Here is a 26,312-nt window from a genome sequence, read left to right on the forward strand (position 1 = left end):
CATGGAGCTGTGTCCGGGTTCTGGCTTGGGTCTGGGATGTATCCTGGCATTGAAGCCCTCCTGGTGGCAGTGGCCAGCTGCAGGCTGCACAGCTGTGCTCTGGCGTGACAGATGTCTGGGGCCAAACCAGCCCAAACCCTTCTCTGCCAGAGCCTGGTCTCTGGGAGCTGTGATCCTCCTCCTCCTCGTGGGCAGTGCATCTCTCTCTTGATCAAGCCCCCTAATTCATCTCCTTGGACTGCTTCCAGCAGCACCTATTGCCAGGAGGGTGTGTGAGAGGCAATGGAGTAAATGCCTATGTAAGCACCTTTGCGTCCAGATCCTCCATCCTGCTCTCGCTTTGCCCTTGACACTGGTGCCAACGAGGTGGAGCGCTGAGCAGGGTGGGAAATGCCTGGCCTGGATGTAATGTGGGAGGAGATGGATGCCTGTACAGGAAAGGCTCCGTGGGGACAGGATGTGACTTCTGAGGATCAGGAATGAGACTGAGACTTGCTGGGCTGCTTAAGGACACGAGCAAAGCCCAGCAGTGGGGCACCCATCACCCCTCAGTGCTCAGGGAGCCAGGTGATGTGTGAATCAGTGTCAGGAGCTGCAGGAAGAGCTCCTGTGGGTGGCTTTAAATCTGGGCAATAACCTGCTTTCTGACCTGATTCAGTGCAGGAGAGGCTCTTCCTCGCCCTGCTTCATCCTCAGCCTGCACCCTCCTCCCTGCAGGACAGATCCCATGGTCCAACACAGCCTCTGCCATGGTGGTGCTGCCCTTGTGCAGGTGCCAGACATCAGCCCTGTCCTGACCCTGAACTGGGAGTGTCTGGGCAGTAGAGTCTGCACACCCATCCAGGGAATCGACCCTGTCTGCCATGGGCATCAAGCTGCCATTGCTCCCATGTTTGCCTGAGCCTCCTCCTGCCCAGGTGTGAGATGCAGCCCTGGGGTTGCAGCAAGTCTTTGGGTCGAGCTGGGCATGCTTTAAAAAGCCAGCAGTGAAAGGAGAAGCCCGAGCCACAGCTGAAAGGGGGGATGTGTATTTCCACCCATCTGGTTCATAACATACTTAAAATGTTTTGGATGTCTGGTATGGGCCTTTGCAGACCTCCTACCCACTCAGTGGGGATTAAACAACCATGAATTTCCAAGTTTGGTTTTCATGGGTGAGATTTGGGAGTGGGAGTCTTGCACTCCAAGATTTGGAGCCGTGTCTGTCACAGCCCCACCTGGAGCTAGCGCTGGCCATGGAGCTGCTGTGGATGTCACTGTGTGTATTGCTTCTGCCAGTGTGGCTGCTTCCCTGCCGGGGAATGCATCACTTTGAGTTTTACTCCATCTCAAAATAATGTCAGAGTAGAGAGGAGAGGTTTGCACAGCTGCAGGGACTGTGAGACAAGCCAGGATGAGCTGCAGCCACCCAAGAGATGGGCTAACCTAAAAAAAACGCTTTGAATTGTTGCATTGAATTGAAAACAAAAACAAAAACAAAAAAACAAAAACAAACCTCCTCCCCAATACTTTACAAGGAGATGATCGCTGTAGCAGGCACCTCTAGATGGCAACATCGACCTGAGGAGCTGCAAGCAGGAGCCGGGGCCCCGCAGAACGGAGCAGCCTGACCCGGCTGGAGCCCCCAGGCCCCTCACCCGAAGTGGGGAACACAAGTCAGTGCTGCCTTGGGCACCCTTCTGCAGGGGCTCAGGGCAGAGCTGGCCACGCAACTGTGCCTGCACCTTGAAACCCCCTAAACTCTAAAAGTTCTCGTCCTGGTGCATAGAAGGGGGCGAATTGTTAAAGGGCTTTCTCTGCAGTGAAAACTTCAGTGATGCTCTCAGCACCTGCTCTGCAGGCACGGGGGAATAAATGTCACGGGGGGTCTGCCAATTCTGCAAGGTGGGCACGGTTGAAGCCATTGGCAGCTCTTTGGGCTGGTGTCACCAACCAGCTGTTCAACCTTCAGGAGTGGATGGAAAACTGGGATTCATGGTGGGAAATGGGGGCCTGCTCCTTCCAGCTTCACTCCCTGCAGGCAGGGCCATAGGGGGAAGGCGCTGGGCTTCGGGGCAATGTCAGGCCTGCCAATAGGTAGTCAAATGTTTGAAGACTGCACCAGAAATTTCTAGTAAATCCCTCCAGTGGCACCCTCCATTCACAAGGCTTGTGTGACACCAGAGATTAAAGTTTGAATTATCCAGCTTTAACCACACAAGTGTGGCTACAGCAGCACAACCTTTGGCTGGGGATGTCAGGGTGCTGTGCCCTGACTGTGATGTAACAGCGTGTGCTGGAGGTCGCTGGGGTGAAAAAGTCCTTCTCCTGCCTGAAATGGGGCACACATTTTGTACAAAGCAGGATCTGAGCTCCTCTTTTGCAAAGTGGGTTTAGTCTGTGCTCAGGGAGCTGCAAAGCTTAATTAAGATCCTTAAAAGGACAAAAGGTGCTACATAAATTCGGGGGATTATTATAAATGTCACTGAGCTTTACCAGCTCTGGAAAAACTCAGAGGAGGAATAACAAGACCTTTCACTTCACAGCCCTTTCTAGCAGGGCTACTTAGAGCTCCGTGCTTCAGCATAGCAGCCGTAAAATGTTGACATTTATAATTAGATGTGCATAATAATCTCTTTATTCCCAAACTGAAAAGACAGGGTGTGTCTGGAAACGTCAGTCCCTCCTCCTTGCCAAGGATCCCCCTCCTTGGGATTGCTCATGAAACCATCATTTGGTGAAATGTCTCGGGGCCTGGTTTGAAGAGGTGTGGGATCTTTGCAACTCCCCCAGGGAGCTGCAGGCTGGCCATTTAGTGAATAAAACCAAAGCTTCCGTGTGTTTTTAATCTGATTAGTTGATGATAATCCAGTGGTATCATGCAACAAAAACTGTCCAGCTTTATTAGGCAATCTCTTGTTTTAAAAGAACTGTGCTCGAGGGAACACTTGCCTCTGCTGTTTCTGCTGAAGATTGGCAGAAATGGGTGATTTTTGGTGGTTTTAGTGCTTTGTGAGAGCAGGATTAATTTGGGTCTTGGACAGCTGGGGATCGGTGGATTTTAGTCCCATGGGTGCCACCAGCAGCTTTATGCAGCCCCTCTGCCAAGGGGGCTGGGGGTGGAGGGGGCAAAGGGCTGACGGGGGAGGGCTGGGGCTGAAGGTGGGGGAGGGCTGGTTCCCAAACCACCGTGTTGCTCCTAAATCGATGATGGGGGATCTCCGTCCGGGGCCGGTCCTGTAGCACCGGACCGATCCCGGATCAAGCACGAGGTCGGTCCCTTACCGTGCCAGTCCCAGACCACCGGCTCGGCGCTGGATTGAGGAGGATGAAGGATTCCCAACGGAGCCGGTCCCGAACCACTGGCTCGGTCCTGGATCGAGAATGGGGAACCTCCCACCAGCTCGGTCCCGGACCCCGCCGGTCCCGCCCCCCGGCGCCGGTCCCGGGCCGCGCTGTGCGTCCAGCCGGACCCCGTTCAAAGCGAGCCGATGCCCGGGAGCCCGGGGCAGCCCGGCCGGGGGCGGAGCGGTGCCGGTGCGGCGGGACGGGTGGCCCGGCCCCTGCCCCGCTCGACGCCGCATCACGGTGAGTGACAGCCGCCCCGGCCCGGCCCCGCCGCACAACCCGCCGGGCTTTTCCAATCAGGCCGGGCCGGGGAGGGATTTCCTGCCGGGACGGGGCCGGCCCGAGCGGGACTTTGCTGAGCGCCGCGCCGCCTGCGAGCCGGGACCCGCGGCTGCGCTCCGGTACCGGCCCCGCTCCCGCCCCGCGCGGCTCGGGAAGTTGCGGCCGGGCCGGGCTCGGCACTGCTCGGTGCGCTGCGGTCCGGAGCGGCTCCGCACGGCGCGGCCGGGTCCGGTCCGGTGCCGTCGGTTCGCCCCGGCGCGGTTCGGTTCGCCCCGGTGCGGCGGGCTGGGAGCGCCGCCAGGTGAGTGGGGCCGGCGGAGCAACTCGCCCCAGGAGCCGCGGAGTGACTCTCCTCGATGGGAGCAGAAATGCCCCCGAGCCCGCCCGGAGGAAGGAGCCGCCCCGCCCGGGGGTCTCGGGGCGGGGGGAGGCGGAGGCGCGGCCGGGGCCCCCCTCGCTGCCCGCCCGGCCGCGCCCGCAGCGGGGCTGGAGCCTCCCGGGGGCACCGAGCTGCCCCCGCCGCCTCTCGGGACCCGGCTGGGTGCCTTCAGCTCGTTCGCATCTTTCCTCCGCCACTTACGTAACTGGTTTGGGTTTGTTCGGGGGTTTTTCCCCCTCCCCTCCCGCCTGTTTTTTCCCGGCGCTGCCGTTGGCTGCAGGAATGTGTGGGATACTTTGTTTCTCCAGGTGGATTCCTGGGCTGGAGGCTCAGCTCTGCTCGTGTGGGAGGGATGTTTTGCTGTTGGTTTTCCAGCTTTGTGCGTTTCTCGAATTTTACCTTCGCTGCTTCTCTTTGGAAAGGCTGAGGAGGTGCAGGTCGGCATTCGGAGCTCTCGATCCCTCCGAGTTGCCCGCTGAGCCCCGCGTGTTTCGGGAGCCGAGGCAGCAGCACCGGGGCCGTTTTCCAAGTGAGGCCGGGCAGACTTTTCAAACATAAAGTTGCCTCACCGCCTCGCGTTTGCTTCTTGTGAGCGGTCTTGAGGAGCAGCGCAGAGTCGGATGCAGTGCAGAGGGTTAAACGAAATAGTTCTGAAGACGGTGCAACTCAGGAGGTTTTGGGAGGGGATTTGTTTGCAGCAAGAGGTTAGTCTGAGTCAAGTGGCTGAAACTTTGTTGTAAGGTAGATAAGCTTGTGCAGGTGCCCCAGGACGAGGGGAGGTGAGAGCTGACCCCGACAGGCACCAGCTTCAGTGCCGAGGGGGTTCATCAGCTGAATGAGCTGTGGGTGGAGGGAGAACCCCCCAGCCTGGTGTGGGAATCACACACCCCTTGTCCCAGAAGCTGAGCCAGTACCTGAGGATCATTTTTTCGTCTGCCCTGTACTGCTGCACCCTGGGGAGTGCTGGAACATGGGGAACCCATGAGGGGTCCCTGTTTATGGGCAGCTGCAGCTCCCAGCTGAGCCATGCTGTGCCATGGGATTCTCCTTCTGGTTTTGCCCCCACCCCAGCAGGACCTGTCGCTGTTGCCTTCTCTCCCCTGTGATTTCCATCCTCCAAACAGTGACCTCGATTGCTCGGAGGAAGCGACACTCGCTGTTATATAAACTCTGGAGGGTGAGCGCTCCAGACTCCACTGAGCCATGGCTGGGGGAACCAGAGCTGGTTCTGATCCATCCTGGATGGGCACAGGGGAAGTGGAGGGGTGATCTGGCGATGGCCTTGCAGCTGGCACGGTGTGTGCTCCCTGCTCTCCTGCACGCACACTCCTCCCCGGCGTCGGAGCAGCCTGCCCAGATGCATGGCCCTGAACCAGAAGGGATTTTCTTGCCACACAGTTTGGGCAGCCCGGGCACAGTGTGGGAGCACAGGCTGGGACATGTGAACTGCTCCTGCAGGACCCCATGCCCTCTCCAGGGTACCCTGGCTGGCCAGGATATGGCATTGATCTTGTTCTGAGCATGGTCGTCCTGCTGAATTACACCCAGCTCCTCACTGGGGCCAGAGAGAGCTCCTCAACTGGTGAAGGAGTGTCTTGGGTCCCAGGGCATTGAGCTTCACGGGAGGTTTGGAGGGTGAGGGTTTATCCTTGCACAGGAGGAGAAGAGTGCAAGGCAGGCTGATCCACTCCCGGGGGCTGCAGAGGGCTTTGGCTAAACCTTCCCAGCTCCATCCCTTGTGTGCTGCCACCGGGAAAGGAGAGGGGGAGACGTTGTGTGCCCCAGGCCCTGTGTGCTGCCTTTAGGGAGGACATGGTGTGTGTGGCCCCGGGGGGGTGGGACAGGGAAGGAGCTGTGCCCCTGTCCCACTCCAGGGGCAGCACCCTCGGGAGGTTTCCTCCACAGGTTCTTCCTTCTCCGTTTAACATAAGGATGAGCCAAGTCCCTCCAGGACTAAATATAGTCAAAGTATTCGTTCTTCGGCACGGATACAAAAGCTGTCGCGATGGAACCGGGAGGTAAATGGCCTTTGGGGGCTGACTCTGCTCTTCCCTCTGCAGGTCCCGGGCTGCCGCGCCGGGGCTCAGCCAGGCACGGGGCTCCCCAGCGTGCCTGCAGTGCTGTCACTGAGAGGAATGCCGAAACGAAGGGGCTAATGAGCACCAGAGAGGGAGGATCTATAACTTCCAGATGGCAACGAGCCCATAATCCCTTTGGGAAGAATTAGGGACTCGTCAACGCAGCAGAGCCTGCTGAGGGGAGCAAAGCACGACACCTCTGGCTCCAGGAGTGCTGTGAGAGGCTGAGGGCATCCCAATGCTGCCAGCACCGGACACCCTGCCCCGAGCTGCCTGGCTTTGTCTCACAGAGCCCTGGTGCTGCCGGGAGCCTGTCCCCGAGCACTGAAGTAATTTTTGTTTCAACTGATTGCATGTTCTCCAACCAAACCCCATCTGGGTCCTGCTCCTCCCGACGCAGAAAGGGACTTCTGCTCTTAACAGAAAGACTTCTTCCTTCTGGCTTTTATGCCCTGTGGGATTGTAAAGCGTCTTTCTTGCTGGATTTCATCTCTCATCAAAGTTTTTTGAGGAATTAGGGCTTATTCCCATGGCTTTATAAACCTCTGGGATCGGAGGGTTTCTACGTTGCCACTGCTCCCACCTGCGTGCGATGGGGCGCGAGCAGGAGCTGATCCAGGCCGTGAAGAACGGGGACGTACCCGGCGTGCAGAAACTGGTGGCCAAGATCAAGGCGTCCAAGAGCAGTGAGTACCTGGGCACAGAACCGTGGGCTCCCTCCCCCTGGCTGGACACTCCTGCCAGTCCTGGGGTGTGAGTCTCAGTGCTGGCCAAGCCGGGGTGCAAGTGCTGGCTCTGACCCCCAGCACATGAGTTATGCCGTGGCCAGAGGCGGGAGTGCAAACACAGCCTGTGCGGATGAATGACTGGGCTGTAAGCAATCCTACAGCTGAGCTGGGTTCCCCTTGGGCTCGGGGCCAGGGGCCCTGGAGTGTGGGCCACTGAGCAGGGATGGGTGAAGGGAAGCAGCCGTGGTGGGGGAAGTGAACGCCTTTGGGGGGGACGCTGCTACAAAGGGTCTTTAGCGGTTGCTGCTCACTCCTGGCTGTATTTATCTTGTGAAAAATTATCATCCCAGCCAGTCGACTGGAACCAATCGTCAAGCCTTGAATTTCAGTCTGGTAATGTTTAACCCTTCAGCAGGGCTGTTTTCTTGCATGTGCTCTCAGAAAGGTCAGCAGCAAGCACAACTTGGAGTGAACAGAGGGCTCGGGGGGGTCCCCAAGGGCACTGCAGATGCTGCACGGCATCTGGAGGAGATGGGGAGGGTGGAAAGGTGGAGGAGATCGTGGCCAGTGCCACGAAGCCCTTGTATAGAGCTGAGCTCCTGGTCATTTCTCCTGACGGACCAAGAGAAGGAAACTGGGAAAAGTAAATAAAAGGGCTCTTGGTGCCGTGTCTGGCTGGGGGAAGGTGCACCCTGGCTGCCCGGGCTGTGGCAGTGTGGATCCCCCTGCCAGGGCTGCTCATCGTGGGGGGTCTCGTGGGTGTGTGTGGGAAAGCTGAAGGGGAATAAGCTGTCCGGAGGAGGGAAAGGGGAAACTCAGGCGGGAGAAGCTTTAAGGCTTCTTAGGAGCAGCTCAGAGGAGAGAGGTTGGCATGGAGAAACCTGAGTTAGGCTGAGGAATATAAACGTGAGGAGGGGATCAGCTCCCCTGGGTCATCTACTGGAAAGCTTTGACTGGGGCCAGAACTTTGCAAATCCCAACTGCTGGGCTTTCAGAAGGGCTGGGAGGCACCTCCTTCCCCAGACTGGGGGCATCTGGTGCCCCTTCCCTGGATGAAGGTACTGGGTGCCATTGCCTCTGCTGCTCAGGGACTGTGCCTGTACAGGGTCCCTGAGCTGAACAGGAGCAGTCTGCCTGTGTGGGTGGGTTGAAGGACACCCCCAAGGCAATGAATAACGTCAGGACGTGAGTGTCCTGCTGGCTGACGCAGCCCTGTCTCCCGAGCTGGTGTCCCATGGCCGGGCAGTGTGTGCAGGCTGGGGTGCCCATGGCTCTCCTCCTCCTGCACACCCAGAGGGGTGAAGTCACACTTGTTTTCTCCTGTACCCTCCAGTAACTCTCTCCCAGTTCAATCCCGTCTGTTTTCTCTCTGGAGTCTTCCCCACCCTGCAGCCATGGGGCACCCACGTGAACATGTGTGTTTAACTCCCCCGCTGCAGCGGCGTCAGCAGCTCCCTCGGCTTATTTTCATTTTATTCCTGTAAAAGGAGGGGGCAGAAAAACCTGACTCCTCCAAGGCCACTGCTGCAAGCCCTCAGGGGAGCTCCTGTGCTTGACCTGCTGTGGGAGCTTGCCTAGTCCTGGAAGCTCATCCCTGGCATGGAGGGCACCACTGCTCCCCATCCCTTATGGTTCCCTCTCCCTCCTCTCACCGATGCCGTGCGAGCCAAGCATTTGCTGCCTTTGCTGCTTATTAAAGCGCCTTTTCCATATGACAGGCTGAGATGCTGATTTTTATTTATTTTTATTTTTTATTCTGTATTTTTTTTAAATCCCTCTAAGAGTCCTTCTGCTGTCTCAGTGGATTGGGAGCTCGATCACTGTGATCAGCCCTCTGGGGCTTCCTGTGCCTAAAAAAGTCACCGCACGTAAGCAAAATCCAAGCGCCAGTCCCGGCAGCGGGAACTTCAGGGACACGTTGTTTAATATTCTCCGTGCGCAGCCTCCTCCCTGCGCAAGCGCCGCCGCACAAATGGGTCACAGCACCTCTCATTCCAAGGTGGGGTGGGCAGGGACAAGATTTTTGGGGGCAGGAGGGAAAGGGTGGGTGAGGGCAGTTGTCCTGCCTGCGGGAAGGGGATGTCGGCGCGATGCCCCGGTAACTCCTGCAGCCAGGGAAGGGGTTCTGGTCTGGGAGAGCCAGGCTGCTCCTGCCGGGCCAGCCGTGCTTTACTGCGGTTCCCTGGCAATGGAAACATCCCGCTTTTTATTTTCCTTCTCCCTCTCCCCTCCCCTCTGCGTCGGGAGCGCTGCAGAGTTTAATTGAAATTGTTAAACGACCCGTCACGGCTTTGGCCTCTCTCCCCCGCGATCAATCACGTCCCTCGGCTGCTGCCCTCGCCAACAATGCACCAGTTGGCCCGGCCAGGGCCAGCACTGAGGGGCTGGGGCTCCCGGGGGAGGCAAGAGGCAGAGCCCCTCTGGCCAGGGGATCTCATCCTGCGAAGGGGCAGCAGCTTCTGGAGCTGAACAGTGCTCGGCAAACTTTGGGTGTCCCCATGCCTGGATGCAGGATCAAGGGGCAGGGATGGGGGGATGCCAGGGTGATGCTGAGAGAGGGGGTGCCCCTGTGATAGCTAGGGACTGGAGGAGCCGTGGAAGGTGATGGGAGCTGGACTCACTGTTTACCTTCCTCGAGGGAGTGGTGAAGGTTTTTATTTAAACGTGTGCGAAGTGCAAAGAAAGGGCAGCAGCTGAGCAAACTGGTGTGAAACTCTCAAGGACGGGGAGTGAAGCCCTGCTGGGGTTCAGCTGCTGCCTTGAGGAGGTTTGGTCAGCCACTTGCCCCATTTCACCAGCTATGTTGCTGCTTTCCAGACCTTAGGTATATTAAGGACTGGGGTGGGCTCCTGGGATGTGGCTGTGTCTGGGCCATGACCTAGCAAGCTGTTAAATGCTAGCAAAGCTTGCAGAGGGGTCTTGGCTTTATCTCCATGCCTGTGTTGGAGCCTCTCACTGCTGCGTCCTGGCAGCACAAAGCACGTTAAGGTTTTCCCAGGAGCTGTGCCAGCCCTCGGATGCTGCTGCCACCGTCCAGTTGGCAGGAGAGGGACGATGCTTCTCTGTGTGCCGTGAGACTGTAGCAGGCAGGTGTGGGATAATTCACTCCTTCCCTCCCCCTTAAATTTCCTCCTAATCCCTAGTAGCTGTATCAGCTTAAGCCTCAAAGTATGAGGTTTAATATCTCTCCCGTGATTTGTTAACCTTTGCCACTGACACTCTGTGTCCCTGTCCTCTGAAGAAACACCCGTCTTCCTTTCATGTTCTGCTGGGATTTCTGCTTCTCCTAGCAGCAGCAGGTCTGTAGTTGTTTGGGGGAGAATTTGCTCCTTTTTGCAATCTGGAGATTATTTTGTAATGATGTCGGATGTGCCTTTGTGCCACACAGCAAGCCCAGTGTGTCACCCCCCTTACTGAGGAGGACCATCCTCCTCTTTGCTGCTGCTACTGAGGGAGGCTTGTCCCAAACCCTTGGGTACTCCTTGGTCTGGCTGCAGGGCAGAGCCAAGACTGGCTTTGGGCAGGATCTTTATCGTGTCAGGCTCTGTTACACACGATGGCTTTCCCTGCTGGCAGTGGTGCAGGGGTGCCTGGGCACCTTTCCCGCTCCAGTCCTGCCCCAGGCAGTGCAGGAGCCTGGACCTGGCCCTGTCACATGAAGCCCAAGTTTTGAGGATGAGTTCCCAAAGCGTCCTTGGTGGTGTCCTCCTCTCCTCTCCTCTCCTCTCCTCTCCTCTCCTCTCCTCTCCTCTCCTCTCCTCTCCTCTCCTCTCCTCTCCTCCTCCTCTCCTCTCCTCTCCTCGCACGCTGTAGGTCTGACGGGCTGGACCGGCTCCGCAGCCACGCTCCGGCTTGGAAAGGCTGTGGGCACGCCTGCGGAGAGACGCCGAGAAACTCTGCCGAAACGGGCAAAACTCCCTCTTCCTCTGGGACTGAGCCAGCAGCGGGGCGAGGCGCCGTGCCCGGGGAGCCGGGCTGGCGGCGGCCCCGTGCCGGGGACCCCAGCACCCCACAGCGTGCCCAGACCTGCTCCTGAACCAGCCTGCGGCGGGTGGGTGGTGGGAGCGGGAGAAAAGAGGCTTCAAAGGCTCTGGAGAGTGCGGCAGCCACGGGGCTGGATGGTGGTGGGGCTGCAGCTCCATGGCAAGGAGGGGTCCATCCTTTCTTCCTCCTTCTGTGGCTCCCGACCTCCGTGGAAGGGGGTCTCCTCTGGTAGCCTGGTGTTTGCTGGGTGGGTTTTCCCATCCACATCCTGGAATTTCCACCTCTGTCGCTGGGAAGGAAAAGGCCCGCACGGGCAGCGGAAGGAGTGAAGGGACAGTTGGTTTTCCAAGCTGGGCTCCAACGGGTGTTGTGTTTGGAAAGGGGCCCGGCTGCCACCGGAGTGCCCGGAGCCAGGGAAAGCGTCGCTGTGCCGAGTGCAGGAGATAAGGCACGAGCAAGCAACGTCACACGGGGAGGTGGAGGAGCCTGTGCTGGCTCAGCAAGCCCAGCCCCTGCCCCTCTGCACCCCCTTCCCCTGTGTTCACAGCTCCACATCTCCCCCTGTTCCAGGTCTGTATTTCTGTCCTCAGCCTTTGGACGCCCGTTGGCAGGGCAGCCTGTGGTCCCTGCTGTCAGCCTGGGCCATTGTAGCTGACTTTTCTTGTCTCTGTAAAAGACTGGGGGGAAAACCAGGCTAGTTCTGGGGAAGAGGATGAATGTGGGAACTTTTGAGCTTGCTCCAGGCCATGTTGCCATCCTTTGGAGATACCCCAGCACTGTCTGGCTATTCCAGGGAATCTGGGATCTCCTGGAATTGTGGAGGTCCCTCAGGGCCATGGATGGAGCTACACTGGCAGCCGTCCCCAATGTCACAGGCAGGAGGCTGAGGTTTGGGACAGGAGGGGAATTTCCATCCCTTGGGCATTTCCTGGTGACTCAGCCCAGACCAGGGGCCTCAGCTGCCCCTTCCCAAGGGCTGCAGAGGCCATTTTGGCTGTCTGACCCAGAAACACAGGACAATTCAGATGACGACAGCTTAAGGGCAGACAGGGAGGGCAGCCCCGAGCACTGGGACACCGTGTGCCTGGCTGCCAGCAGCACATGGGCGGCATAACCAGGACGATGCTCCCCAGGGCTGGAGAGAAGGGGACGTGGCAAGGACACTGCCAGCACAGGCATTCCATCCTCTGGCTCGGCTGGTTCCAGGAGGGAGCTGGTGGACCATGACAACAACCAGCATCACTTCTGCCACCTCTCTGTCAGGATCCCAGTGCTGCCAGAAGGTTTTTCGGGGAAGGTGGGAGGTGAATTGTTGGATCCAAGTGGCAATGGACTTGCGTGTAAGATGGTTTCCTGCTGGAAATGGATGATTCCACCAGCATCACTCCGGCAAGAGTTAAAAGTGGGGTTGGATGCCGTGCGTGTGTGTGTGCATGCACGCGCCCTGCTTTGTTTTTAAAAGCGCCTCGGCTGTCCTGGATCCCTGCCAGACCCGGGGCCCGCCGCTGGCAAAAAACTCCGGCAAAGGAGTATGAAAGGGGCAAGAAACTAAATAACAATAAACCACCTTTTTTTTTTTCCTGGTTGCTCTAGCAAGCGAGAGGGTGGGGAGGAGCTGCGAGCATTCTGGCTCCCCCGAAATCCTATCCTGGCTTCCCTAAAAAATCACGCCTGGGATGGAGAGGGAGAGATCTGTTTGAACCTTGGGGCTGTAATATCACCCAAGCCTTGCCGAGGTGTCCTGGTGAGTCACAGACCTGTCTGGAGATGCCCAAACTGCCTGGAAATGGCTCTGTCGGGATGATCTCTCCCCTCCCAGGGAAGGGCTGGATACTCTGGCCCATCCCTCGCTCCTGCGGGATGCTGCCCGGGGTAGGTGCGCAGCCACCCCGAGCCGTTTGCAACCCCAGGGAGAAAGGCCGGAGCTGCAAGCGAGCAGGGCTGCGATGGCGAGATAAGGGAGCAGGGAGAACCTGCGCGAGGCAGGTATGCGGCTCCCGCAGCATCCCAGGCCTGGTGCAACACGTCCGGCTGCGCTTCCGCCAAGCCCTGCCAGCGCCGCTCCCCGCGGGCCCCAGCCAAGGCTGCGCAGGGAGCACGTGGCCCCCGGCGCTGCTGCCGTGCCCAGACCCCTGCCCCGGCCTCCCCCGGTGCCATCCCGGGAGCTGGGTCTGGCTCGGCCACCCGAGGTGGGCAGCTGTGCCGGGAGCGGTAAAACACCTGCGACTTTGTAATGCTAGGCACGGCTGGTTGTGTAAGGCTCTGTCTGCTTGGAAGGGAGTTGGTGAGCACGGCAAGGGCGTCAGGTGCCTGTCACCGAGGTGTCCCCAGCAGCGAGGGTCGCTCAGGCTCTGCCACCCACTCTGCTGGTGCCTCTTGCCCCTGTGGAGCATCGATCCCAGGGGCTGCCTGCCTCGCTCTCCCCCTCGAGCACTGCTTGTTTCTTTGCCACGACAGGTGTGGGTAAGCCTGAAGGGGGGTTTCCAGCTGGAGGTGAACTGGCTGCAAACAGCAATATGGAGACTGGGGATTGGGAGCCCCATGGATCTTCCCCTTCCATCTTGCAGCCTGTGCAGCCCCTCAGGAACCCAGGATGTGTCCCCACCATGGCAAGGCCACGTGAGAACCACTTGCCTCAGTGGCCTCCAAAAGCGGCCAGAGTCCTCCCTGGTGGCTAATCATTGCCTGCAGGGGGGACACAGGGACACAGTGAGTCTGGCCAGCAGCGTGGGGTTCAGCATGGCCATGGCCCAGGGATTGCTTTGGGCTACAGGCCAGGCTGCTTTGGTCGATCTGAAACAGCTCTGGTTTGGTTTTGTGGGGCTGACACAGATGGGAAGGGCTTCATGAGCCCTCTTGGCTTCCCTGAACCAGTACCTGCTAATCCTGCTGGCTTAAAAAGAAGGGAGACGCTCCTCCTTAGAGGGAAGGAGGCTCCTGCAGACTGAGGTGCTGCCTCTGAGCCTGCTCTGTGTTTCCAAACCTCAGGAGCTACTTAAGCATTGGAAGAGCCCTCAGTTTCCTCCTCAACAGTGTTGAGGTGCAGGAAACTGTCTTGGAGCATCTGTCCCACTGGTTATATTTAGCAGCACATGGATATCCTGGAGCTGCTTCTCTGTTCCTTCCACCCCAAACCTGGTGTGGATGTGCAGGTGTCCAGCTCCGAGTCCCCAAAGTCATGGCTCTACTCTGTCCCACTGCAGCCTGCTCCTAATGCCTGTGGCTCTGCGGGACTGAATTCACACCAGGTGAGTGGTCCTGGATGAACACTCTCCTCCCAGGAGCAGTGCAGGTGGGTGCCTCTTCTCAGCCTCAGTGGGGGACAACCCAGACCCTGGAACAGAGACCAGCATGTGGCCGCCAGCCCCCTGCACCTGCATGTGTTGCTGGTGGCCATGTGCTTGCAAAAATGGTACCTCATTTTCCAGGGGGGGACATGCACCTTCCAGGGCTGGTTGGCTCTCCAGGTGCTTTCCCAGAAGGATTGCCACAGCTCAGAAAGCCGTTCCCTGCCAGGCCTGGGGATGGAGCAACCTGCCATGATCTCATGGCCAGGGTGGGGGGCATGGGATGCCGCAGGAGGGCTGGCACAGAGCAAGAAGTGGTGCCTTTTCCTACAAAAAGGAGCTGATGGAGGCATGAGGGTCCCATTTTCCCCTGTGCTCCCCCCACTTTCTCCCCACACCCCCTTCAGGATGCTGCGGGGCAGCAGGTGGGGGTTTCAGGGCTCGCTCCCACATTCTGCCTGCGCAGCCAAGTCGGGCTTGCCGGGGCCGTTCCCGACACGCACCCGCCGTGCTGGGAAGGCGTAAACAGATCGGGTTCCCGGCAGGGGTCCAGGGAGCGGGCAGGCCTTGGCTTGTGTCCCACCACCGCTCCGTCAGGACGGGGTGTGGGGAGCTCCCAGGCAGGGCTGGGATGGAGGGGGCTGACCTGGCAGAGGGGTCCCCACAGGCGGCGGCATCCCTGCGGGAAGCTGGGCACGACCTTGGCTTGACAAGGAGCCAAGGATGTTGCCTCTGCCTCTGTTTACTTCTGGTGCTGAGGTGGGCCTGTTCTTTGGGGGGTGGGAGGTGTTGATGTGCTGCCCCCAAACCCCTTCCTGATCCCTATGTGGGGAGCTCCTGACCAGATCTCAGCCCACGAACTGGGGGTCCTCAGATCCAGCTCCTGCTTTTCTATTGGAGTTGTATTGTGATGCCTTTGACCTTGCTGTAAGTCAGCCCTTGTCCCTTCCAAGGTACGTGGGGGGATGGGACTGCTCCGTGTCGCCTTTGTCCCCATCTGGTCCCCAAGCAGCTGCTGCCTGACTCTGGCGTCCGGGCTGGGCAATGGGAGGAACCCGCTGCCCTCCCTGCCGGCCCCGGAGCAGCTGGGACAAGGGGAGGGGGTCAGGAACGCAGTGCCCAGAATAACTCAGCAGTCACCAAGGGCCCTGAAGGGATGGCAAAGTGGGTGTGGGATCCTGGGGTGGGTTCCTGCTTCCAGCATAGGGAAGGGATGATGCCTCTCCCAGGACACAGACTGTCACCGGCTGCTAAGTGTTTGCTGCTTCCATGTGGGGACATGCAGGGTGGTGCAGGACATCCTGGTCATGTAGCTGTCGTGTCCCTCTCCTGTCCACTGCATATGGAATCCTATTGTAGACCCCAGGCAAATCCTTCACTGCCACAGCTGCATGAAAATAGCCCGATCCAGCTAAGGTACGGGGCAGATGCTCGGCAAGATTTTGGCAATGGCTTCTCCCACTTTGGCATTGTCCAGCCAGCCAGAAACCCAGATGGGCAGTTGGAGGGTCTGATCCACCTGGGAAAAAATGCTCACTCTGGGCATGGACAACACCATGCTGCCTTCCCTGCCTTGGGAGGGAAAGGAGAGAGTGGCAGCAGGACCATCTCTCTCAGGCTGCTTGTCCCAGGCTGGAGAGAGCTTGGCCCGTGCCTGCTGGGGATAGACCCATTCCTCTCCCATTCCCACTTGCAACAGCGTGGAGCAGCCAGTCGGTTCCCATGTATTTTGGTAGGTGACCTTTGCACAGGGAATGGGAACAACAAGGTGCCCTCTGCACCCTCACCATCACTGGAGAAGGGATTTGGAGAGGGATCCCTCCCGTCCATCATGGCTTGGGAGCTGAGCAGCCACTGCTGGGTGAGATCCTTACTTTCTTTCCCAGTGCAGATGCCAGAAATGGCTGCAGCACCACAGAATCTGCAGGAGCAGTCACCCATCCAGCATCCCTTGAGACTGGCAGGAACCAGAGGCCACATTTTGGCTCTGTCCTGGAGGGAAGGAGATGTTTTGCTGAAGGTGCTGAGATCCAGGCTGCAGTTCAGAGGGAGCTGGACAGCCCAGGCATCACTTGCTGGAAGGTAGCTTTAGGAAGCTCAGCCTCTTGTTTCAGTTCAGCAATGGAGAATATAGTCAGCAGCCCCCCAGAAGTGGAAATCCTTGGTTCTTAGAGAAGAAAACCCAGTCCCCAGGCAGCAGTTGCCACTTCCCTGCACAGCACAGGCTGTGACTGTCCCGGGGGACCCCACCGGCACGTCCCCAAGTGGGGCTGGCGGCAGCACCGGCTCGCGGGGTCAGAGTTGAGGAAAGGCATCCGCAAGGTATTTTTAACCGTGGGACTCCGAACTCTGGCCGCCAGCAGCCATCTGAGGTTAGTCCCGGGCTGCCGACGGCTGATTGCCCACAGGCTGCTGGCGAGAGGGGGGAGTTCTGAGTAAAATTCAATTCCCAGCTGTGTCGCGGCCTCGGAAGGAGTGGCGGCACTTGAACCATCGACCTTCTGGGTGACCTCGAGCGAACAGCTTCACCTCCCGCTGCCTCCCCTCCCATCCTGTGTGTGCCTTGCCCAGATTAGCGCAGCCAGGGTGGGGACAGCCGCTCCATTCGCCCTGGCAGCGCCTGCTCCAGGTGCGCGGCAGCTTCCCTGGGGCCAAAGGAGGAGGATGTGACAGGATTTCCAGCCTCTGCATCGCTGTGTGCTTTGAGTACTGGCTCCACCGGCTGGAGCAGCTCCTGGGTGCCAAGCTGCCGTGTGCAGGCGCAGGGCTGGCACTGATGGGGACACAGTGCTGTGGCAACCCAGTCCTCCAGCTTCAGCCTTGCCCTGCTTCCTCTGGAAGCTGCATGGTTGCTGCAATGTCCAAGCTACAATGTAGGAGCTGGATCCTTGTTTCTCTCCCTTGAGCCCACAGGATTTTGCTGGCCACTGTTGGCTGCTCTAATTTTCATCTGGGGCTCATTGTTAGAACCATAAAATAAATAGGTACGTGCTGCTCTGGAGCGTCAAACTCCTCCAGGTGTAGGTGGGTTGCTGGGTTGCTGCGTCCCTGTCCACCCTCCCTAATTAACTGTTGCTCAGCTAATCCAGACTTACTGACCTGCCCTAATCTTCCTATGTGAGGCCAGCCCTTCGCTGCTGACTCTTGTCGCTCACCTCTCATGTCCCCTGTGAGCCTTTCTCATGTTCACAGCCCTGGGTATGTGATGGAAGATGGTACCCCAGGAAGCAACAGAATACATGGTGGGAGTTGGCACCCTGGGAAGCAGCATCCCCCCATGCAGGGCTGCTGAGGTTGTTTTCCTGACCAGCAGCTCCCTCCATGCCCACGCTCACACTGCTCCTCTCACCGTCCCCCCACATCCTGCTTCCCCTCTTTCTTCCTCCCATTGACCTGCTGCCGGTTGGATTATTTCTCCCCAGATGCTGCAATCTGCATTTTTCCCAGGTTGAATCTGCCTGGGTTTGTTCTCCTAATCTCTCTAAGTCCTTTTTGTGTTATTTCTGGCCTTGTCAATGTGTAGCACATCCACCACAGATTATTTTAATGCATCATTTGCTGGGTATGGCATTAATGACAACACTGAGAGTGTCCGTAGGTGCAGCCCCTTTGCCAGGGTATCTGGGATAGTCCTTCCTTGCCTTCCAGGGAACCAGTTGGACTTGAGCTAAGGTGCATTGTTAATGCTGGAGCCCATGCTCTGCTGCTCCCCGTGTCCCACAGCCCAGGGATGGCCCTTGGCCCCACGGAGTGCCCAGTGCAGGTTCAGGCAGTGCTCGCACTTGGCCGCTGGCCCCCACTGCTATCGGCCCATCTCTTCCCGCTCGGGAGGCGTCCTGTCCTTTCGGAAGGATGGGGGAAATGGAAAAGGCTCCACCTCTTCCCTGGGCAAATACAGCTCCTCTGAGTTCATATCCTGGAGAGCGGAATAGCCAGGTCCCAGCAGGGATGGTGACTTCACCTCCCGGTAACGCGTTTCCCCGGCCAGCTGGGAAAGGAGCCCTTGTATCTCCGAAGGAGCCGGCTGGCTTCCCCCACCTGAAGCCTTTCCCAGCTGTTTCCATCCTGGATGGGGCTGGGGGATGCAATTTCTGCTCTGTGGGGAAGGGGTGTTACCATTCCTCCCGGCCAGGGGAGCTGGGCTGGGCTGCATCATTTTGGGGTAGGCAGCCACTACAAACCCACAAATTATTGTGGAGAAGGGGAGCAAGCACCATTCATCCCACCCCAGCTGAAATCCTTCTGGGGACCTGAAACTCAGAGCAGGAGCACGTGTTTGGCTTTTGCAAGGGGTGAATCCAGCCCCGAAGAACTCCTGTGATGCTCCTTTCCCCTCTTGGCGTTTGTCCCCTCCAGCCACTCAAACCTTGGGGTCGAGAGCTGAGAGCTGCACCTTCTTCCCAGCTGTGTGGATGGAGACAGGGTTTCCGATTCTGCTTTTCCTTTCATTGTTCTGGGAGCCTTCCCTTTGAACAAACTGCCTGTTTTTTCCTGCTTTGCTTGTGAGGGGAAGCAGCAGGGGGGAATTGGGGGTTTGGATGGGGGTCCTGGAGTGGCTGGGCTGGGGGTGAGTGATCAATGTGCTGTGGGGATGCTGCCTCATGTCTCACCTGCTGCCAGCCTCTTAAAAAACCTTAAATGTTTGATTTCCCCTGGAAAAATGACTCCCAGCCTTTTCCAAAGAAGGTAAAAGGCTCCCAGTTGACTCCATGGTCCTGTTGCCCTATCCCTGTTTGCCAGTGGTGGGCCTCCAGGCCAGCCCAGGGTGGAAGGCAGATCCTTGGACCTTTCAGACTCCTCTGCCTTTGCCATCACCTGCCTTCATCATCATCCACCATCATATCCAAACATGTTGCAGGACAGGATTGCTCAAAGGAGATGAGGAAGGAGGCCAAGCTGCCAGAGGAGACTCGACATGCCATCAGCAGAGACAAGCTGGTGACAGGAACAGCTTGGGCTCTGCGTGGCTGTAAGCCCTAAGATTTGGGGCTCCAGCCAGGGGTAAATGGTGACTTGTATTGAGGTTAGAAACGAGCATTAGGTGCAGGGATACTCACAGCACAGGGGTGCTGTGTCCAGCCTCAGGATGCTGTGAGGAGCCACTTGGAGCTCAGCTCCTGGAAGGTTATTGCACCTGCTGGGGTTATTCCAGGCTGCTGAAACCAGGAGCAGGACTTGGTGTGAGGGCCACCCTGCAGCCTGTGCAGTGTCAGAGCAGGCAGGGCCCTGGTCTGGTCCAGGGTTTGGTCGGTTTCTCAAGGGATGAAAATGCCAATTACTCTTGAGGAGTTGCCAGGTGTTGGTGTAGGGACACGAAGGGGCTCCCAGCTGCTCTCATGTCATTGCCATTTCCCCTCTGTTGATGGGAATCTGCCCCCTTGATTGCAGCCTCCCCATCCCTGCCAGTTAACCCAGTGGCTTTGCACCAGTCGCACCAACCCCATAGTGCCTGGCTTGGCAAGGGACCTGTTTGTCGGCGTTGGTGGGGAGCCCATCTTCAGTGATGCTGCGGAGCCTCAGACCCGGCACGGGCTATTTGTGGGCAGGAAGGCACCTGTGGCATTTGGACACCCATGGTGTTTGGACAGTCATGGCATTTGGGCACAGGAATGGGTGCTCAGCAAGGTATCCCAGGCAGCAGCACCTTGGCAGCCAAATTCACCCACCATCACCATGGGGGAATTAGGGGAGCCCCTGTCTGGGGAGCCAGGCACAGCACTGGGCTCGTTGTTTGTGTTGCAGCTGGTGGCTGCAGTAGAGAGCCAGGGTCAGGAGCCCTTGGCTCTCACCCAGCCTCTGTTCCGAGCTGGCTGGGCAGCTTTGGTTGAGTTTCTTAACATCTCTGTGGCTGAATTCCTTCCCTATCGAGGTGGGTGAATCTCTTCTGAACCTATTGGGAAACTGCTCCTGAAGCAGCCAGTCTGCCAGGAGGCTGCACTGGGAGGAGCCGGGTGTGGGTGGCCACAGCGGACGTGCCTGTGGATGGAGAGGCAACAGGGAAGGGTGATTCCTGCAGAAGAGGGATGGACATCACCTCTTTGGGTCTTGATTTTGGCCAAGACAGTGAGTCTGTCCTGAGCCCCAGCACGAACCCACCATATGCCAAGGCAGGGCCACCCCAGGCCATCACAGGGCAGGTTGGGTGAAGCTGCCACCTCCTGCCACCTCCGCCTCCAGCTCCAGAGGCTGCCACCACCATTGGAGACGGCTGGTGCTCTGTGGGATAGCAGCTGATTAGCCCCTCCAGCTGGTTTATTGACTTAGTGGTGACAATCCCCAGGTGGATTTCCTTTTCCCAAGAGGGTATGTGCAGGTATGTGGTGTGTCCAATGCACACAGTGCCTCTCCCACTGCCCAGGGAAGCAGGATGGTGTTCCTGCAGTGCCCTTGCAGGGCTTTCCTGCATGCAGGGTACTCGTAGCAGGCAGTGTAGGGGTGCCCAGGACTGGATGTTCAGGGACGCTCATGGTACAGGGATCCTCGGGGTGGATGCTCATGACACTGGGATGCTCAGACCTGCAGCACAGGGAGGCTCATGGCACAGGGGTGCAGCCAGCAGTGTGGGGATGTGATTTCCCAGGACGAGGGGATGGGATGAGAGTCTGTGACACAGGACTGGCAGAAAGGGGTGTTTGATCTCCAGTTACGGATCTGTGTGTCCTGCACAGCAACAAAGCCTTGCAGTGGTGGAGCTCTGCTGTGGCTGCCCCGGGTGGACAAAACCGGTGGGAGGCTCACAGCAAAAGAACTGCCTTCTGGAGCCTGACTCCCGTGTGAGAGCCAGGGCAGGAGTCTCCAAAGGGCAGGACTCCACGGGATGTTTGGGCATTTCCTTCCGCAGCCAAACCCAGGCAAGCACGTGTCACTGCATCCCAGGGAGCGCTTCGGAAGGATTGTGTCCGTCTCCGAGATCTCGGGGTGAAGCTCACGGCTGTCCCCGCAGGAACGGGCTCTCCGCTGGCGGGCGGGGGGTGACTCAGGGTGCCCGGTGTGCCGGCACAGGGGTGCTGGGCCGGGCGAGGGCACGCCCGGCTCCACGCAGCCGGCACAGCCGGCGCCAGGCGAGTGCCTCGGGGGGGTAAATACGGGTTTGTGCCGGGCCGGCTGCCAGCGCGGCGGGTGAGGTGCCCGCCCCGGCCGGCCGCTCCCCGGGTGCCCCCTGCATCCCACGAGGAGCCCAGCCCAGCCTGGCATCCCCCGCCACGGCAGTGCAGCCCTTGGGGAAACCGAGGCACAGGCAAAGGCGGCTGCTTGGGAATGCGCCGTGCGGGGCTGTGCCACGGTGGGGACCCAAAGGGCGAGGGCCGGAGCCGGGCCGTGCCAGGCATGAGGGTCCCGGCCCCGTGTGGGGCTGGGCGGCCGCTCTGCCTTCGCCACGGCCGGCGGCCGGCCCGACATTTGTAAGCAATTTGCCGGAGCGTTCCGGAGGTGCTTCCCGCTGCCGCTTGGCAGCCAGACGCCGCACAGAAGCTCGCCGGCTCCCTCGAGGCCTCGCTCAGGCCCGGCCCTGCGCTGCGGAGCCTCGTCCTGCCCGGGCCGGCGCCGGGGAACGCGGCGGGGCCGGGGCAGAGCGGGCTGGGAGCCTGGCGGGACCCCTCGCGGGGGTCCTGCTGGGGAGCAGGGCCGGGCAGGGGGAACCCACGGCTGGAGTTAACCCTTGGGTGCACCAAGCTGGGTTTTCCCTGGAAATAACCCCTTCAGGGTGTGTCGTATTTCAGCGCCGTGTCCGTGTTCTTCCCGGGGTGTGAGTGTGCTCCTGGTGGGGAGTGGGGGTTGCGGATCAGTCCTGAGAGCGCCCCTGCCCCAGGGCAAACCCAGCGGGGGTGATGATGTGGCTGCGAAGGGTCTGGCCACACCATCCCAGTGCTGTAGCTGGATTAACCCTGCAGCCCTTTCCCAGCCCAGCTCTGCAGTCCCCTGCACCTTTGAACAGGGGAGTCTGAGAGGGCTGTGGGATTGGGAACAGCTTGGCCCAACCTCTGCTGATCTCCAAAACATCTGTATGGAAAAGGATGGGTGCCCTGGGCACCAGCGGGGAGAGAAGGGGCTGAAGAAATGTGGGGAAAACCTGGGAAATTGGTCAAAAGGAGCACATGGATGAAATGAGGAAGGGGCATGCAGGGAAATGTCCCATCAGCTGCCTTCCTGGTCACCGGGTCCCTGGAGTTTGAGACTGTGCAGTAGGACAGCACTGGTGCAGGGGTCCCAGCTGCCTGGCTGTGCTCTGCTTCCCCTCCATTCCTCCATTCCTCTCCTTTCCCATGCCTTTATGCTGGGGTACCCAGACGCTTTCCCACCCACATTTCACCTTCCAGCCTTGCTTCAAACCCTCCAGCTCTCCAAGCAGTGATCTACCCAGCTGCAAACCAGGGATGAACTCTTTCCCTTCCTGCCCAAGGTGGATCCAAGCATTTAGGAAGACCTCCAAATGGAACACTGCTCCTGGCTCTCCTATTTGTAACCTGCTGCTTTCTCAGCCAGCCACACCATGCCTGAGTGGTCCTGCCCTGTGTCCTGACCTGGCTGGGCTGCTGCAGCAGGGAACAAATTTGAGGAATGTTGCTCAGGGAGATATGGATGCTGACAGGTGCCTGGGAGCAGGCAGGGACACCCACCATGTCCTGGGACATCCCAGCCTTGCTTACTGGACCCCACTAGCCAGCTCAGTCCCCTTGAAGGTGGGGTTAGAGATGGAATTTTGGGGTGAGCTCTCCCTCTTTAAATAGTGGGGCATTGCTCAACTCCAGGAGCAGCCCCCAGGGGCTGTGGAATGCTTCTGCCTCTTCTGGAGGTGCTGGTGTTCATTGGGCATCTCCATCCAGCCCCTCTCTTCTTCCCAGCACTGCACTCCCAGTGGTCATCATTCAGGGTCTGCCCCTCCTGCCCTGGGTAAGGACCCCTCTTCCTCCTCTTCTTCCTCCTCCCCATCCTGCCCTTTTCTGGTGGCAGTTTTGCAGACGGTGGGAGCAATCCCAGTGGTTACGGTTGCTCCAGAACTCGGATCAGAAGTAGCCAATTTACAAGTGAAATGTTATTTTTTTCCGGGCTGCTGAGATCAAGGGAAGCAACTTGTCCTTGATGAAGGCCCCCGATCCTGGACTCTTGGGGCTGGGAGGGAAAAGTGGGAGCTCTGCTGAGTGCTTTGGGAGCCAGTTCCTTTGGGAAGGGCTGTCAGATTGGTGACTGAGGCTCAAAGACAGTCCCTGGAAGAGGTAATTAGGGTGATCCTGTCCCGATCCCCTCAGCTGTGGCGAGTGACTGGTGAGGAGTCACGAGCCCTTTACCAGCAGCCACTCCAGGCCCATTTTGTGTTAATTAGGCTGTTTACAAAACACTGTAAATTGCCGTAATGAACACCCCAGTGCTTGGTTTCCTTTAATTATCCATTTGCATGATGAATGAGCCAGCCCGTCTTCAGCCCTTCTTTTCCAGCAGAGGGGTCACACAGCCCAGTATGGCTTTGTATGGGATCTGCCATGCAAGGTGGGCAGAGACCTCGGGAGAGAGGGAGAAGAAAATTGAGGAGGAGGAGAGGAAGGAAAAGCAGGGATCTTGAGCCCTGGAGATCTCCCTGGCTGTGAGGAAGGGGCTCCTTCCTCAAGACCAACCACATTTAGAGTGGGGTTTGAGCAGCTGTTTCACCCCAGGCTCAGAGCCTGGCACTCAGACTTTGATTTTCTGTAGGAGAAAGCACAGAAACCATTCAAAGCATTTAATCCTCCCTGGCTCGGTGATGGGGCTGCCTGGAAGGGCAGAGGAGGAGCGGCAGTATTTCTTGGCCCCCCACATACCTTCCCCTTTCTTTCCCTTTTGACTTGGCGGATGAATTCCAGAGATGTTAATCCGCTCTCAACCCGTCGGTGAAGAATAAAATGTCCTCTCTGTGTGGGAGGAAGGAATCCATTCAAATTAATTGCAGGAAGGAGCAGGGAGTTGGGGGTGCACTGGGTGTGAGGCTGTGCTGAGGGTGGGCTGAGCATCCTCTGCTGCCCAGTGGTCCCCAAAGGGGAGGGAGGGATGGGCAGAGGGATAGGGATATCTGAGGTGGCACAATCTTTGGGTCCCCAAAGGGGAGGGAGGGCTGGGCAAGGGGGATGGGGATATCTGAGGTAGCACAATCCTTGCATTCACAGCTGGAAGCTTCAGCCTCTGCCCTGGCCATAAAAATGCCAACCATGTGGTCTGTGGGCCAGGGCTCAGTGGCAGTGGCGGGCACAGGGAGCGAGTGGGGGGCAGAATGGCCCCACTCAGCAGTTTTGGGGTGTCAGTGCCTATAAAGGGGAGGGAAGCGCTGTTCCTCTGAGCCAGGCTGGCAGGAGCTGCGGGGTCCGACCCATCCCAGGGGCACACAGGAATCAGGCAGGAGAGATGGAGGGAGGAAAGTGCTGAGCTCGAGCTGGGTCAGCCCATTGAGGGTTCGTGGAGGTGAATGTGGAGGCAGAGGAGAGCAGAGGAGAGACCACTGGGATGGGCCAGGCGCTGTTCTGTGCGCTGGGAGGTCAGTGTGGCTGTGGGATGGGGTTCCTGTGGGGGCCTGCAGGCTCTGCCGCCTGCCCTCACCTTCACCTCTTGTCTCTGCAGAGCTCCTGGGATCTGCCAAGCGCCTGAACGTGAACTACCAGGATGCAGACGGGTGAGTGCTCCCCTGGAGAGTGCTGGGTGCTGCTGCCAGCCCAGGTGGGCTCCTCTCCCTAGTATCCAGTCAGTCCTGCAGCTCAGGGTATCATACAGCTTTTCAGGGGAGCTGGAGAACACAACAACATCCCAGAGCCAGGGCAAGCCCTGCACAGGCAGAGCCAATGCCTGCCTGGATCTAAGCTGAGGGCTGTGCTCAATCCATCCTGAAAATCCTTCATAAATCCCTTCTGTGTCCCCTTCTGTAGGGATGGGGGTGAATAGGGATGGCAGCATGTCCAGCCAGTGCCCTGTTTTCCCCTGGTTGAAGACCAGAGGAGCACCCGGCCGGCCTCAGTGCCTGCACGTGCCTCTGTTTAATACCCCAAAGGCAAAATCCCATTGTTTTGGGGGGAGTTAGAGAAAGAAAAGATGAGGTTGCCAAGTGACCACAGCATATTTGTGTGGCTCATCACTTCCAAAATCCAAGTACTTAATAAGCTGGGTACTGAGAGTTAAAGAAACCACAAAGGCCCATAAAATAAATAAGCGCATTATTCTTAGTGAATTAACTCTGACCTGTCAGTCATTAGCATTGTTTTTATGTGCTGTTGTTGTACCTAATTTCTGCATGTTTTCTTTTGGAGGACTCTGTAGGAAGAGGTGTCCATGATGAGTCCTAACAGGCCAGCGGGGGGTTGGGAACCTGCAGGATGGCTCAGTCTTAAAATAATACTGTGCAGATGGAGCTTAATAGAAAAAGAATTTAATAATAGAAGCTATGATCTGATTCTGATAAGACACAGGGTTTGTGCTCAGGCAGCTCCAGGAGGGCTGATGGTGGGAACTGGGGTAAAGGGTCTGTTCCCTGCCCGAGGGACACGGGCAGGGCATTGGGTTTTGCTGGGGCACAGGAGGGGGGTGATGGAGAGATGAGACACGAGCATGGGGATGGCAGTGTGTGTCCTGGGAGAGCCATGGTGCTGGTGTGTCCTCAGCATCACCTTGCTCAGGGCTTGGAGAGGATGGAGTGGGCAAGTGTGGGTTTGTGCAGCCACCTCTGGGCAGAGTGGGACCCCACAGGGATTTTGTACCCCCCAACTTCACACTTTGAGGCAGAGGTTTTGCTGTGGCTCAGAGGATATGGTGGGTGTACTGGAGGAGGGAGCAGCCCTCTCTGCTGGGGTTAGTGTTGACACTTGCAGAGTCTCAACACTAACTTGCGCAGGGATTTGGGGATGCTCTGGGACTGCAGATTATGAGGAGAGCCGTGCTGGAGGGGCTGCATCCCCAGCATTGGGTTTGGACACTGCAGAGCCCATCAGAGCCCCACGCTGGTGCTGTCAGGAGCCCCCACGTCCCTTGGAGCAGCACACAGGCTAATCCCCGGTGGCACAGGGACCCCTCTCTTGGCCTTGGCCCTTCACGTGATGGCTTGGGGGGAGTGCCAGGCAGACAGGCCCCTTTCACAGCCCCAACACACTGGGCTCTTTCATTACCAGGGGCCTCCCACGCTCTGCCGTGGGCTCCTGGCAGCCCTGCTGGCATGGGGAGGGGGCAGCTGGCAGAGGGGGCAGGAGTGGCCACGGGGCTGATGTGTTTGCTGGATGCTGTGAGCAGCGCTGGGGCTGCC

General features: G+C 58.4%; 1 protein-coding gene across 1 annotated transcript in view; it reads left to right on the forward strand.

Moving 5' to 3' along the window:
• Window positions 1-3,825: 3,825 nt before the first annotated feature.
• CASKIN2 (CASK interacting protein 2) overlaps window positions 3,826-26,312 on the forward strand; it is a 33,736-nt gene continuing 11,249 nt past the window's right edge. The window contains 3 exon segments of the mRNA XM_039562489.1: window positions 3,826-3,910; window positions 6,049-6,752; window positions 24,647-24,698. Of these exon segments, the coding sequence (XP_039418423.1) occupies window positions 6,659-6,752; window positions 24,647-24,698 (146 nt within the window). The 5' untranslated portion in view covers window positions 3,826-3,910; window positions 6,049-6,658.

Source organism: Corvus cornix, chromosome 18 (assembly GCF_000738735.6).
Source record: "Corvus cornix cornix isolate S_Up_H32 chromosome 18, ASM73873v5, whole genome shotgun sequence".
NCBI lineage: Eukaryota > Metazoa > Chordata > Aves > Passeriformes > Corvidae > Corvus > Corvus cornix.